The sequence below is a fragment of the Brachionichthys hirsutus genome, chromosome 7, assembly GCF_040956055.1.
Source record: "Brachionichthys hirsutus isolate HB-005 chromosome 7, CSIRO-AGI_Bhir_v1, whole genome shotgun sequence".
In the NCBI taxonomy this organism is placed as follows: Eukaryota; Metazoa; Chordata; class Actinopteri; order Lophiiformes; family Brachionichthyidae; genus Brachionichthys; species Brachionichthys hirsutus.
Genome location: NC_090903.1, coordinates 11,395,546 through 11,410,704, shown reverse-complemented (window position 1 = coordinate 11,410,704; position 15,159 = coordinate 11,395,546). Strand labels below are relative to the sequence as shown.

The 15,159-nt window shown below is 42.8% G+C and overlaps 1 protein-coding gene across 1 annotated transcript; it reads left to right on the top strand.

Moving 5' to 3' along the window:
- The first annotated feature begins 48 nt into the window (after positions 1–48).
- LOC137895603 (serine protease HTRA1A-like) lies at positions 49–13,718 on the top strand. Its single transcript, XM_068741094.1, has 9 exons — positions 49–517; positions 3,684–3,783; positions 4,360–4,564; positions 10,789–10,983; positions 11,064–11,096; positions 11,220–11,334; positions 11,693–11,750; positions 11,900–11,995; positions 13,550–13,718. Exons 1-9 carry the CDS (start codon positions 49–51, stop codon positions 13,716–13,718), a joined length of 1,440 nt encoding a protein of 479 aa, XP_068597195.1.
- Positions 13,719–15,159: the final 1,441 nt, after the last annotated feature.

Here is a 15,159-nt window from a genome sequence, read left to right as displayed (position 1 = left end):
TGAAACTTTCAGTGTAACTTTCTTGTAAACTTATTCTTAAACACAAACATGTATTGGTCGGTGTCGCTGTGCGTAATCGTGGCCTTTGCGTCCGTGACGGCAGACGCGCAAATCTCCAGCCGGTATGTTGTCGGATGTCCTGCCCGGTGTGACAAGTCGATGTGTCCCCGGCTCCCGGCGGACTGTCCGGCGGGACAAACCCTCGACGCCTGCCGCTGCTGTCCGGTGTGCGCGTACGGCGAAGGCGAAACCTGCGGGTCCAGCGGGAAGCTCGGGGACCCGACGTGCGGAGAGGGCTTGGAGTGCTCGGTCTCCGGCGGGGTCGCGTACACTGTCACGGTGAGGAGGAGAAGCAAGAGCGGTACGTGCGCGTGCAAAGCCGCAGAGCCCGTCTGTGGAAGCGACGGGGTGTCCTACCGGAACCTCTGCGAGCTGAAGAGGGTCAGCCGCCGGGCGCAGAAGCTGCAGCAGCCGCCCGTTCTCTTTATTCAGCGGGGATCCTGCGGGAAAAGTAACGGTAAGTGCTGTTTGGATCATCCCTGTCTCAGAGTCACACAGACGCGCTGGAGCTGCATCCATTAGCGCACCATCCCCACGCGTGTTTCAGCATTACAAGAGCTGCTTTAGTCACAATCAGACATGATCAAAGAGCTGGATGAGGTCATGTGCTCCTCCATCTCCTGCAGGACTTTTATCTGCATTTGCATTTAACCCTAATCAGTGGAGCTCATTATATCACTCTTCATCATCGCCTCTTCATCTGTGACATCATCATTGATCATTAGTAAAAAATGTTTGTGGCTGATTTTTAAGCAAACAGCTTCGGGAATGTCAAATGGAAGCAAGGAACAGGTGGTAAAGACATTGCATCATTCTCCAGTTGGACATCAGAAGTATATGCGCCTCATGACCCCCCCCCCCCCCCCCCCCCCCCCCCCCAGAAGGTCACCTGCTGACTCAGAGACCTGATTCCGACCTCAAAGTCTGGAAACTTTCAAGAAAACAACAACCTCTAACTCCTGTCTTTCTTTCTTTCTCTCTTTTCTTTTCTCTTTCATCGTCTCAGTATTTCTGGTGTCACTCATAAAACACACTTCACAGGCGCACAAAGGAATTCCTGCTGCTGAATCACGGCCTTACTCCCCCCCCCCCCCCCCCCCCCCCACCCCCGGTCTGTGGAAGACGGTTGAAAACAGGCAGGAGACGCAGAGGAAAACACCAAATTAGCAGCCCATATTTTTGGAACAGGTTTACATGTGCATCACAAAGCCGTGTGGGTGGGGTGGTAGGGCAGACAGTTTCACCGCATTTAGTGGGCAGTCGTGTAAGCAACTAAAACGGTTAAGTCATTCACGGGCAGCTAACCTTGTCTGAAGCGCCAGACTGCGGCGGCTGCCATTGATTTTCTAAGGCGGTCGCTGACATTTTCCATATCTGCAGTAAAACACATTTTCAGATGTGCTTTATCAGATGTGCTTTTCTTCCTCGCTGAAGACTGAAACTGGCACTTGAAAGTACTGGATTTCAGAGAGTACTATTGTACTTTTACTCTGCAACATTTACAACATAACTACTTTAATACTGTCATCACAATATAATAATTATTTGTATAATTTAAATGCATGTATTATTTGCAACATATTCATATTCATATTCAAATATGTCTTTAACTGTTGCTGTAAAGAAACTCAGTCCCCTCAAAGTGCCTTAAATAAACTGTAACTTGGCCCCATGTTAAGAAAACATATGCAAGTATTAGCATGATGTCATTTCATGTGCCGTTCATTCCTGCAAAGGAAATTAGGTCAAATATCGCCGTCACCCTGTGGTCACATTTGTTTTGGATCGATATGATGGAGTGAACAACATGGAATGGAAAATAAGCTTAATTAGAGCTACCTGGACAATTGAAGATGTGCATTTCAGTGATGTTGGTAGTTCTCTTGATGATCCATAAAGATTTTAATCTGATTAAAAACCCGAACTATAGCTGCTGAGTGATTGTGCTGCTCTCAATAGCATTGCCAGCTGATGTTGCAGAATGCACTCAGTGACGTGCTGAATATGCACTTTCTTCCCAAACCCCTCTGAGCCATGCTTAATATTAAAAGATAATTCATGAACGTTATCAGTTCACCCGCGAAGCTCCCTTTTTAGAAAGTTGTCACCATGGATGCCAGGATGCCGCTGCTGTGGATGCTCAGGAGATCGCGCACCTGTTTTCTCCTTTCTGTGTGGGAAGGAGCAGTGACTCATCTTCAACCACCTGCAGACGCTAATCGGGAAGAGTTTTAACATCTCAATTCCCTTCCCACGTATCAGTGAGACCCTGGAATGCAAAATACGAAAGACGAATTGGTCATTTTTTGGCATTAAAGGGATTCTGCTTTTCAGTTCCTTCATAAATCAACGTAATTCTGTGACACTAAAGTGTCGCTGGGCTCAGCTCAACATTGAAGCAGTCGGTGACAGGACACATAAATTCATCATAACCTGACAAACTGGAAGAGATTTGGAGGATATATGGATGCTCCAGCGACATTGCTTCTGGAAGCTGGGGCTTTAATCTAAACCCCCCGGGTGTGAAGCTAGCAGGGGATGAATGCACTGATTTATATGAATGAAATATCTCATTATCTATGAAGTGAAATGAATTTTTGCAGGCTTCAAGCTTCCCACATTTCCCGATTTTGCTTTGCTTTGCCGGCAACTGTACATTTTCTTCAGTTTTAATTAGGAAATATTAGCATGCAGTAGACTAAAGTCAGTTGGCAAGTAAAGTACAACTTATCAGCACTGGTATTTTGAGCATGCCTTTAGCTTTAGGAGCTTCGTCTCAGAGAAGGACAGACAGACAGACAGACAGACACTTGAGTTATGATGTGTTGGGAATTTTCCCCATGTGGTTGATGAGCGTTCTCCGACTGTATAATTTAGTGTCTTTTGTGGAATGACACAAAAAAGATTCAATGATTGCGTTAGTTTAACAACGGCAGCTAAAAGAGAACGTCTCTTTCCTGCAATCAAAGGTATCCCAGTGTTCACAGATCCCAAAAGCCCCTGCCTGAAGAAGATTCAATGACTGGAAATTGTCCTTTCAAGACTAAATACTTCGAGGTATGTGGCAAAACAAGGGTTTACGAATGGAAGGAAGAAGCTCTGAGAGGGGAACGTCTGCCAAGCTGTGATTCATAGCTTTGGTTAAAGTGTCTTGTGCTTTAAACTTAATTACCAGGTAAAGCTCTCAACATTTCCTGACTTGCCCAACACTGGGATGGATGATTTAGAATTTGGCAGCCATCAAATATGCAGCGTCTGACAGTGACTGTGGGTGAGTGCTGGTAATACACTGAAGATCAGTGTTGACAAAAGACCTACAGATACTGTCCTTCACAATTTGCATATACGATCAATTACAGGCTAACACAAAGGCATTTGGTGTAATGTATTTATTTTTGAACGTTTACAGCCAGGTTTTTTTTTTTACGTACATCTGCATGTGTCAGGCACAGGCAGCAAATCGGCCGTCGTCTCCTCTTTGATGTGTTATAATAATGTCCTATTTAATGTGTTGGCTTCCTATTTTTTCTTCGTGCAGTTATTAAGTGAGTTATTTTTTTGGGTGGGGTTCTGACATCCCGTGTGTGTGTGTGTGTGTGTGTGTGTGTGTGTTGTGCTTCCAGCTCCGGATGACCCAGAAAGTCCAAGGCACAAATACAACTTCATCGCCGACGTGGTGGAGAGAATCGCACCATCCGTGGTTCACATTGAACTTTTCCGCAAGTAAGAACCTGTGTGTTTGTGTGTGTGTGCATGCGTGTGCGTGTGCGCTTGTGTGTGAGGCAGACTGAAACACATTAGAATTTACTATCCACCTGTGTATTTAACCAGCCCACACCTCACGCTCAACTTCAGTTCTTTTGAATGTCTCACTATTGCTGATGTTCCTTCATCTCTGACTCGCGCTCTCCTTTGACACCTGTTCTTTGAATATCTTGATTTCATGCTTCTGCCTCCAGATTTTCCTCACAGATCTCAGTTGTCTTTTCGCTGTTGCTACATCGTGCCAAGCAACAGGAGGCTTTTGATTTTGGGCATGCCTTATGTTAATCTTTCAGTGTTTTTAATGTGTACTTGATATCTCCGTAGTACCCGGCTGTAAAGATATTAATGCCTTGTTCAGCGATATCTGTTCAGAAACATGCATGCTTCGAGCGCTGCCTCCAGTTGTTGAGTACGGTATTGCACCGCTGTTACATCATCCATTGGATGTGGCACCTTCTCGGTTGCTTTTCCAAGATGTAAAGACCCTTTCTATGTGAGAACACTCTAATCTCCTTCTGCTCCTGCCTCCCACAGGATGACTTATTCAAAGCGGGAGGTTGCAGTGGCCAGTGGTTCTGGCTTTGTTGTGTCAGAAGATGGCCTCATTGTGACCAATGCCCATGTTGTTGCGAATAAGCACCGGGTGAAAGTGGAGCTTAAGAGCGGTGGCTCGTACGACGCCAAAATCAAAGATGTGGACGAAAAATCGGACATCGCTCTCATCAAGATCGACGCACCGGTTAGTGAACAAATTGTTGGACAAAACACATGGTTTCTGCTTGTCACCCATTAAGGAGTTGCTTCAATTCTTGTAATTATGCTTATTGACATGCCTGAGTGCAAAATGAAAAGACCAATGCTAGTCACATCACGAGTTCACAAAATAGAGAGCCAAGATCAGGAGGAAAACAGCTTTGCTCAGCATGAAAACTTCCAAGTGGAGACTCAAAGAAATCCCCCTGTTGGGAACTGCTTGTCAAGAAATAATGAGACTGTAAATTCCTCTTTGTTTAGTTGCGCCTTTTGTACAAAAATGCAGCCTAAAGTGTCTCAAAGGGTGAAACTGAAACAACACAGATAGAGAATGTAAAATCACGGGACTAAACATTCCAGAATTAGAAGCTGAAAATGCTAAAATCATTGAGAAATTAAAAACTGGGTGAAAAACTGGGTGAAAAAATAAAGGCTAATGTTACTTACATTTTAAACCGAGATTGCAAAGACAAGTATTTCATTTCCTTTTAAACATATCGAGCGCGCCGTCCTGACTTTAAGTGGCAGCAAGTTCCGCAGTTTAGCAGCATAAAAACACAAAGCACTCACTGGTATTTTTATAGAACACAAAGGAGCATTTAAGAGAAGCCTGGTGCATTAAGTGAAAGAAAATCTATAATGTATGGAGGAGCAAGGTCATTAAAACTTCACATGCATGCCAAAGAACTGTATAATAAATTCTAAAAAAAAAAGACACAGGAATCCGGAGCTGTATCTCAGGCAGTGTGGTAAAGTGAGACGATATCCTGGTCTTAGAATCCGGCCACAGCAACCTGGAAAATGAGGCAACATACAAGTCTGCTTTCTCTTTTCGCTTCCAGTTTAGTTTTGATTTTGTGATCAGTCCAACAAATGACATTCAATCTTTTCTTTGTCACAACCCTAAAGCAATACAAAACTCTGCTTTTCACCCTGAAAGCCTATATCATCTTTTCAAATATTATGGATTGAAGAAATGCTATGATTTTTCCAACAAACCTCTAAATTCACATTATATAAATTCCCGATCTTGAGGATGACAACAGATAACAACAACAATTATGTTGCTCTAAGAGTTAGTTGGGTTGAGAGAAAGGTACTATGATTTCAGTGCTAAAACATTACCTCACTGTTTTGTCACCCCCCAATTAAGGATAAGATGACGGTTGAAAGCTAGAAGATTAAAAGTGGAGCATGAAAGTGTTCCAATTTAGGAGATTATTCCGAGTGCAAGCAAAGTAATGTAGGAATGCCGGTGAAGCCAAATGAGCCTTTAGAAGAGTCGCTCACATCATTTTGATGTTCACACACACTCGTCTGCAGAAACACCTGATGCGTCTTTCACTTAAAGCTGCTGCTGTTTATATTGAAATAAAACACGTAAATATCGTTCTTCACTTTGCACCGCGTCATGTGTTTACTACACCTTCTGCCTTGTTCTCCCCGTGTCCCTGTCTGTCTGTGTTTGTTCCACCCGTCTGCCGGACAAAATCCACGGTACACATTAATCAGTGAGCCGTCATGTGAAGGAATGTGTGGCAGAGATCCAGGGTCTACTGGGAGTCATGGCCAAACAGAGTTGCATGGTGGAGCTCTCTCGGGGTCGGGTGATGCAGCTGAATAGACTCTCATGACAGAAACGCAAGGTGCATTACAAAGGCAAACAATTCCGAAACCTTCTTTTTGTTTTGGTTTGACAACATAAGCGAAGAGCGAGGAAGAGAGCGGCGACAGACGATTCTTTTTTTTTGGTTCACCCGAAAATAAAAGCGGCTCCATCAGTTGTTGACAGTTCCTGCTTCTAGTTTGCATTCTGGGTGAGCTCTCTGGGATTCCTGCAAAAGCATGTTGAGGAAATTTGTAAGAAGCAGGAGACATATTTAGAACCCCGGCTGACAATGGCGTACCCTCATTACTGCACACGCCTTTGTCTCAGCTGAGCATGCAGACATATTTCACTGCCGCTCTCCCAAAATGTCGTGTAGCATTCCTCAACTGGCTGGTAAACAACAGGTGGTGCAAACAAACCAGATTCATTGTAATCCGATGGCACCCAGATGTATCCAGAGTGTCACGCGGCGAGCCCCGAGAACGCTTGTTTTGGTAAATAGTACCAGTCATGGCGTGACGTTGGGCTGATTGACTGACTCATCTAGGCCATGAGTCAGTAATTAAGCCCAGAGGACTTGTTGCTGCACTCTAGCCATATGATTTAACTGGTAACCGCGCTAATGGTGGCAGGATGTGTGAGAAATAATCCACTATTTCACGGTTGATACGTGAGGAAATTAGAGGATGACTTAGTTAAACTGCAGGGCAGGATGGTGTGCAACTCTTTCAGTGTGGATTACATTGAAATCGCTGTAATTCAAACCCGTGTTCAATGATATTTAGTAACATGCGATACATTTCAGCTTTGTGATATTCTACCTTTAGGTCAGGTTACAAGACATCATACACTGACAGATGGATGTCTCCCAGTGCACCAACACTGACCTTTTAAAAGGCTCAGCATTTTATTTTGAAAACTGTCTTGATAATAAACTTCACAGCTCATTCTTGATAGCGGCTGAGAAGGCGATGTCTTCTTAAGGTTTTCAATGCACTTGCTCTTCCTGGTGCTTTTGATTTTGCTAGCCGCTGCTTCTAAGTCAAAAAGGAGCCGGGAACATCAGGCTTCCATAAATGCTCGGTATAATTAAAAGTTCAGATACGATCAGTGGCAATCAGCTCTAACAAATGTCTGAGCGCTGGTTGGTCGACAGAAAACGCATCTAAATCAGCTAATTACACTATTTTGATAATCTATTTTAAATTCTGTATATTAGACGTTTCATTCCCTTACTTTGGAATAAATATAATATTTTATTATTTATTTTTGATCTTGCAACCCATTCCTCTGGGTTTCAAACCGTCTCAGAGAGTTTATGAATGAATATCCTGACAGGTTCTGAATGCATCGCCTTCATCTTCCTTTCTTCATTGTAGTTTATAAAGGGGGAACATCGAAAGCTAACTTTTCCCTTAATGACTTGATTCTTTATCTTCCCTCTGCAATGTCAAATAGGAATTTACTGGTAGCAAGGCCCCGTCCCTTCCTGGAGCTGTGGTCTACCCTGCAGCTCTGGGGAATGCATTAGTCTGTCTGCCACAGCTGGGGCTTCAGAAGAGACTTGTTCCTGTGCGGAGAGTGTTAGGGGACGAGAAATATGGGAAAAGGAAAGAGAGGAGAAAGAGGGAGACGAAGCCAGAGCAATGCGGTCGATGCCTGAAAAACAAGCCCATCTGTCTGCCAGACTATTAGAGTTAATAGGATAATTAGTGCACTGTGTAATGAGACAGAAGATGGAAATAACAGAGTTTCAGGTTTTAAAAGACATCTCGTTAACCCCGTTCCCAAACTCAGAACTTGGACACAGTCACTTTCACTAACAACAAATTAGACGTGTTCAGACCCTTACTGTAAGGACTCATATTTGAGTTGACAGCGTGCTGACTAGGAAGGATATTTAATTAATCACAATGCCTCATGTTGACTCGCTAAACTTGGACACAACCATTCTCTGTTGGGATGACTTCAAAATACTCATAATGGTACTGCACTGGAAATTTCCAAAGCAGATTCCTTGTCAAACTGTGTCTGGCTGTCATGCTAATTTTTATTTGGACCTACTTCCACACCATGACCTTTATAAACCTAATTAGTTTTGTTGCTTTAAACCAAACCTGACTCTTTCATCTTAATGGGAAAGGAGCAGCAGCCCAGTTCCTACCAAAGTATCCTGTATGGGGGCCATAAAGCTCAAGACAAGACTAACTTTTTGTCTGGTATAGTCAAATTTAGTTATGGGTCTATATAATTGTATAATTTGATGACTTCTGAGCGAGGTGCATTAATGATGTTGCAGCTCGTTTCGTTTACAGAGTGTCCTCTTTAGAGTGTCTTTGGTAGGGCCAGGAACTTGGACATCCATGGGGACCTCAGCAAATAAGCCAACAAAATCGTTTCATGGTGTTACTAGAAAAACAGATTCAGCTTAAAGATAAGTTGATTTAAAAAACCCAACTGAAGGTAACTCCACTATATATGAACCATTAACTGCCCATTGTCTAACATTGGGTCTCATTATATTCTTCCTGGGAACCTTTCCTGGTGCTGGTTTGAACTAATCTATTTAAATGTGCGTGTGTGCTTGTGTGCAGAAAGAAAAAAGAGGGAATGTGACTATATATAGTAGTGTTTTCCTGCATTTATCTCATTTGGTTATCAGCAGCATTGGGCAGGCTAAATGCTTCCTCAGGAAATATAACATGTCGACATTTCCAAATGAAAAAGGAGAAAAGCAGACTCTCAATCAGTGAGTGAAATCAGTGTGTGTGTGTGTGTGTGTGTGTGTGTGCGTGTGTGTGTGTGTACAGAGATGGGTTTAGCTCTCTGCAAAATGCATGCCTTCCTTCAGAGACAGGAGGAGAATCAAACTGAATTGAATCAAACTGCCTCCTTCATCCCATGTCCTGGTGTCCAAAATAGTTCCCATGCTGAAAGTTGAAAGTTGAATCAAGCCCAACTGGGTCTAGATGGAGTTTGTCTTGGCCTACTTTTTAAGCTGTGTATGGTAATTGCTTTCTGTCCCCATCAGAACAGGGACAAGGAGCAGCTTTCCCAAGTATGTTTGAGCTTTACCAGTCAATGATGTCATTTTAGATGCATATGAGGCATGATGGAAAAGGTTCAAATCAGCTGTGGCTACGGTCAAATGATTGACAACCAACAGAATTTAAGGTGCCTTTTTTAAATAGAGACAAGGCTAGAATGCATCTATGTAATTCTAACTACATTAAAGGAGGGTTGTAGGCCTCTGCCATATGAATGGGACTATATTTACAGTTTTCATTTGTATTTTATTTTGTTTTTACTTTGTAGTTCTTCACTGTATTTGTGATGGAACTATACTTTTAAGTCTTTATTTATCTATATCCTCTATATCTACCCAGTATGGACTCTAAAATAATGAAGGCCCTATTAGTACTGAGGCTTATCAAAGGGGTTTAAATGGAACTACTAAATGATTCCTGAAGAGTTTGTCTCTATGAAAACAGTATTGTATTCTAATTATTCAATGTTTGCTTTTTATATATATATATAACTAACGTCCACCAGCAAAATGTTGCCAGTCATCGCAGAAACAGTACATTTGACTACTTTATAGATAATAGCTCATCTAATGTCTCAGGGGAAAGACAACATTGGCTCATATGCTGCACTTTGGGCAGCAAATGAACACATAAGACATCATCTCCCCTCATCATTGTGATTTGTGTGGTTCAAAGTTTTGTGGTGTCTCGCCAGACCCGAGACGCCCTCAAAAGTCCTCAGGGCTCACATGCAAAATTGCACACAGTGGAATTGCACGAGCAAGTACAAGGCACGTGTTTTCTCTTATGGACTGAAAACCTTCCCAGCAACATATGGAAACTATAGTGGTTTCCGTGGCGTCAGCGAGAAAACACTTATACGGTGCGATTTGAACTGTTGACATCACCTACAGTCAGACTTTCAGTACTCTCATTAGTACACATTTATATTTTACCATTTTCCACACATGCACAAATAAGCACCTATAGACTTAAAGACAAGCACATTATGCATTATTGTATTTGCAGATTTTACAGCTCAGATCTTCTAAAAGTAAGTTCCCTGCATTGAAGTCACCTGTATGAAAGACACCGAACTGCAGCTGCGCTTATACTTTGAGGTCATGCACTGCCCCCCAGGATTTGAAGTGGTGGAGCTGTATATTTAAGCAGCGTGAAATGTGTGGGATTTAATTACAGATGTAGAGATTGTGAAGGTTCACTCGCGGGCCACCTACTCCATCCCTCTGTGTGTGTCTGTGTGTGTACCGGTACTTTAGTCACACATGTGCCTCAGAAACTATGATGTCACAGGCCATCCCAGTTTGACTGCAATTAATAATAATATTTTTTTTAACCTTTGTAATGACAGTTGTGATATCAGTTTACAATACACATATATATGTTCTATAATAATTTCCACTGAAGTTGAATAACAATGTAAAAAGTTACATATAGAAGGCATGCAAATAAAGGACATTTATTTGCATGCCTGTTATCATATATCTGTTATCATTCTTCTATATCAGTGATTTTAACATTTGCATGTTTTTCTTCTGTGTTTCTCTCACCAAGACCAAGCTTTCTGTGTTACTGCTGGGCCGCTCATCAGACTTGAGGCCAGGCGAGTTTGTGGTTGCTATCGGGAGCCCGTTCTCCCTCCAGAACACGGTCACGACTGGAATCGTCAGCACCACTCAGCGAGGCGGCAGAGAGCTGGGGCTTCCCAACTCTGACATGGACTACATTCAGACTGACGCCATCATCAACGTAAGAAGAAGGAAGCTGATTGTTATGATTACACTTAGTCGTCCTCACTGTATTTCATAGTCTCTCTTTGTGTTTCACAGTATGGTAACTCAGGTGGGCCGCTGATAAATCTGGTAAGACATTTTTTTTTTTTATTATGGCGACAAATATGACCAATTTTTACTTTACAATCCAAATGATAATTCTATCTTACCTTTCCGTCTTACCTGACACTAAGCCGAGATCTACTATTTCAGGATGGCGAGGTGATTGGGATCAACACACTGAAAGTGACGGCGGGCATTTCCTTTGCCATACCCTCAGACAAAATCCGTCAGTTCCTGGCAGAGTCCTATGACAGGCAGGCCCGAGGTACACGCTCTCAGTGACACAGCGTACTATCTTTGATTGTAGTCTTTCTATGTGATGAGCCTGTGATGCAATTTCAACCTAAGAAACCGTGTGTGAGTTAAGCCGACCACAAAGTATGAATTATTTGCACGGATGCTGTTTTTGTTTGAATTGCACACAAACATGAAGCTGACAAAATGAAAGATGCTGCATGTAGATAAGCACACTGTCCTGCAGGACATGTGAGATCCGCTGTCTGATCAAAAGTAAAAAGTGCTTCCATCACTCACAAACAGAAGATAAATGCAACGCATTTTTTTGGGAAGTTAACAAAGAGGATTGGTGGCTGTATTTGTATTGTATTGTTGTCCATTTCTAGGGAGTGCAGCTATCAAGAAGAAGTACATTGGTGTGAGGATGATGACTCTGACTCCATCGTAAGTTGTATGCACTTAACATCTGTATTGGAAAGGCACCATATGTAGATTCCCTTCTCTATGCTTATACAAACATTCATATGTTGTTTAAAGCTAGATAGAATACTGTAATCAAATACAAAATTCACTGTTAACTTTTTCACTTTTAGGCTGGCCAAAGAGCTGAAAACCCGACATCGTGACTTCCCAGACATTACCTCTGGAGCTTACGTTATGGAGGTTATAGCAAAGACGCCAGCCGCAACGTAAGGAAGCTATTTACCGAAAATGGCTCCAAATGCGTCGCTGCTTTTCAAATAACCACGACTGTAACACGATGGCTCTCAGCGACGAGCGGACGCAAATGTCTCTGACTATCTCAGTTCCCGTACGTTGACTTTGGCAGCTAATGCTGCACACATGAGATTAATTCCCCCCCCCAAGACTTTCATCACTCTTCTTGCAGCTCCTGCTCCCCACCCGCAATGCGAAGAAGCAGCATGTTTCATTTCCTTTATTCACTTTTTTTTCTCGCCTCTAACTAGACACATACGTAGCACTCTACACAGCTGCCTTTGTAAAGCCTAACTTCACGACTCGCTCCAGTGTGCCTGAAGCGCCCGCACTTCCAAAAGCCTTCCCCTCCTCCCTTTATTGCTGCCCACTCCATCAAAGCCACAACTCGACCAGAGTGGGCCTTGTGAGACGCTGAGGTCAGCTAAATCCTTCAAAGCTCATGCAGGGAAGTTACGCGCTGTGTGGTTTTCCTGCGCCCGTTCCACACCAGAGCGCCGATGCCTACAAGGCCTCGTCAGTGTGTGTTCATTGCTGAGGTTCACGTCACATGTTATTTTCCAGGCTGCACATTCATGCATTTGAACTCAGTGAATTTTGTTTGTTCTCTTTGTACCTTAGCACTGTCCATTTGCTCAGTTTGAAGTGACACAACATCTGCATATATCGAGGGAAGCACTCCGTTGTGCTAATGGGTGCGATTGAAAGTGAAGGTGTGGTGGTCTCTGTTCTCATGTGGCTGTGATCTAGCAGCTGCATCGATGTCGCTGCTGGTTACTGCCCCGGGAGGAGGTTACGAGCTGCACTGTGGTTTTCCTGTCCTTGCTTTCCCCTTCCTCTCCAGAGCGATGTCAAGGCCTCGTCAGAGTTGACTCATTCCTTAAATTACCGTGTGTGTGTGTTTTTCTTTTTACACAACATTGTTTCTATGATTCACTTTGGATCCATAATCATTTTCATGCATGCCCAGTCATTCTTCTCATCTCACTCTTTTCCTTTTCTGCTCCTGTGTTTTGGAAAGCAGTTGAGAACTTTCCTTTTTGCCTCTGTTGGAGGTGTTGCCGAAGCTGAGTGTAATGATGGGATTAGTGAGCTGCAGTTTGTGTTAATAGAGGCTGTTGCAAGTGAAGGGGCGGTCGTGTGTGTTTACATGTGGCTGCAATTTAGCAGCTGCGTGGAGAGTCGGCTTTTAATGTCACTGTTGGTTACTACCCCGGCCTGCGAGTGGTTTCACATTTACTGGTTTGCTTCTTTCATTATATGTGTTTTCATTTGCACTGCGCTCTAGCCTTATGCCTGATCATTCCTTCAAGCTGGTCCCATCGTTGGAAGTCAAACAACAGATTGGTTCGGCTTGTGTTCACAGACCTGACCAAAGTTCAAGTTAGATATGCTTGTAGAAAACATTGACAAAACATCTGCCAGCCAAGATATTTACCTGCTGTTTTAATCCTTTCTAGCAAAATCCAAATGGAAAACATATCTACATATTATGGGAATAATCTCTAATCTCTTCTGTCATCTAGGGGTGGACTCAAAGAGCATGATGTCATCATCTCCATCAATGGCCAGAGGATCTTATCAGCGAATGATGTCAGTGCCACCATCAAAAGGGATGGCAACTTGAGAATAGTTGTGCGCCGTGGAAATGAAGACGCCATCCTCACAGTTGTTCCAGTGGAGATTGACCCTTGACCGTTCACAGATCACACTTTAGGATCTGGAGCTATGTCTTACTTACCAACCAGTGGGCCTTAGATGGGAAGGGAGTTTCTACTGATGCGCCCCCTCGCCGTGGCTAAAGGTCAGCGATGCCATACATCCAGAAGAACACTGGCTTTGCCTTGAAATGAATGACTGCGGATGCTCGTGTTTCACTTTTCATCTATGAGGTTTTTAATCAATGCTAAATCTTATTGATCACAACACACACATCATCAGATTTTTATCCTGTTTTTTCGCCTTTTTTATGGACTCGCTCAGTCAGGCCTACCTTCTGCAATTTTAAGCATTTTAGCGACTCGCTGGGCAAATCTGAATTCTATAATTGTTGTTTCCTTAACTCTTGTTTGAAAGTACTGTAAATTGTTTGTGTTGATTATGTGTATACTGAGAGGAAATAAACAGTTGACCTTCTGTTGTTTCAAAACTGATTCCTTTTCCATCTCTCTCACTCATTTTCACGCACAAAAACGCCATTTGAATATCTTGTCTGTGTTAAGAGTTTGCTCAACCATCGGTCATGCATTCAAACGTACACAAAAGGATCATAAAATGTCTTCTTCATATAGACTTAATAGAGGCCCGATGTGATTGTTGGTACTGGGCCTCCGCAAGCTGACCTCAGAGACAGGAATATGAGCCAAACAGTGATCAAACTCACAAAGAAATGACCACAGATGAGGGGCTTGCATGAATACAAATATGCACTTGGTGTTTTGGGAGAGTTCTTGTTAACGTTAGATTTGGAGGCAGATGATGAAATAGACCTTCTGGGAACTCCAGGAAAAACAGCATTAGGATTTACAAGAACATTTCTGACACTCCTGAACGACAATTGAAATCTTCAGTGGTAAAACTGTGCAAAAGCTTTTGCTTGGCTTGGCACCCCATCATAACCCAAATGAAAGGTACCGTACATGATTCTCCTGTCTGCAGCAAGAATGAACAAACGTAATAAAAAAATACAACAGATGTGGGTAACCAATTCTTTTTATTTTTGGCTTTCAGCCCTCTAATAGTCAGTGGATTGCTTCCATTCCCATGCTCCACATGTAAGCTCCATTACCAAAAACAAAAAGATCCTTTCCCTGATGCCATGCAACCCACAGGCATGTGTCACCATGATACATTATTTTAAATATAGGCCTCGTATTAAGAACTATTTTGGCTAGTAGCATTTTAAATACTCACATACTTGCCATCTAATAGATGTACTGTACATTCAGGCAAAGATCAATTGTGAACCCCCCTCAAAATAAAAACAAAATAAAAGAAAGAAAATAGAAACAGATGTATGACAGCAAGTGTTGCTGCCATCTCATGGTTCTGCATCAGTGTTGCAGTATCTCAGTGTAATTTACTGTACATGTCAGACAAAATTTGAATTGCAATGTTTTCATTTCCCTTGGCAATG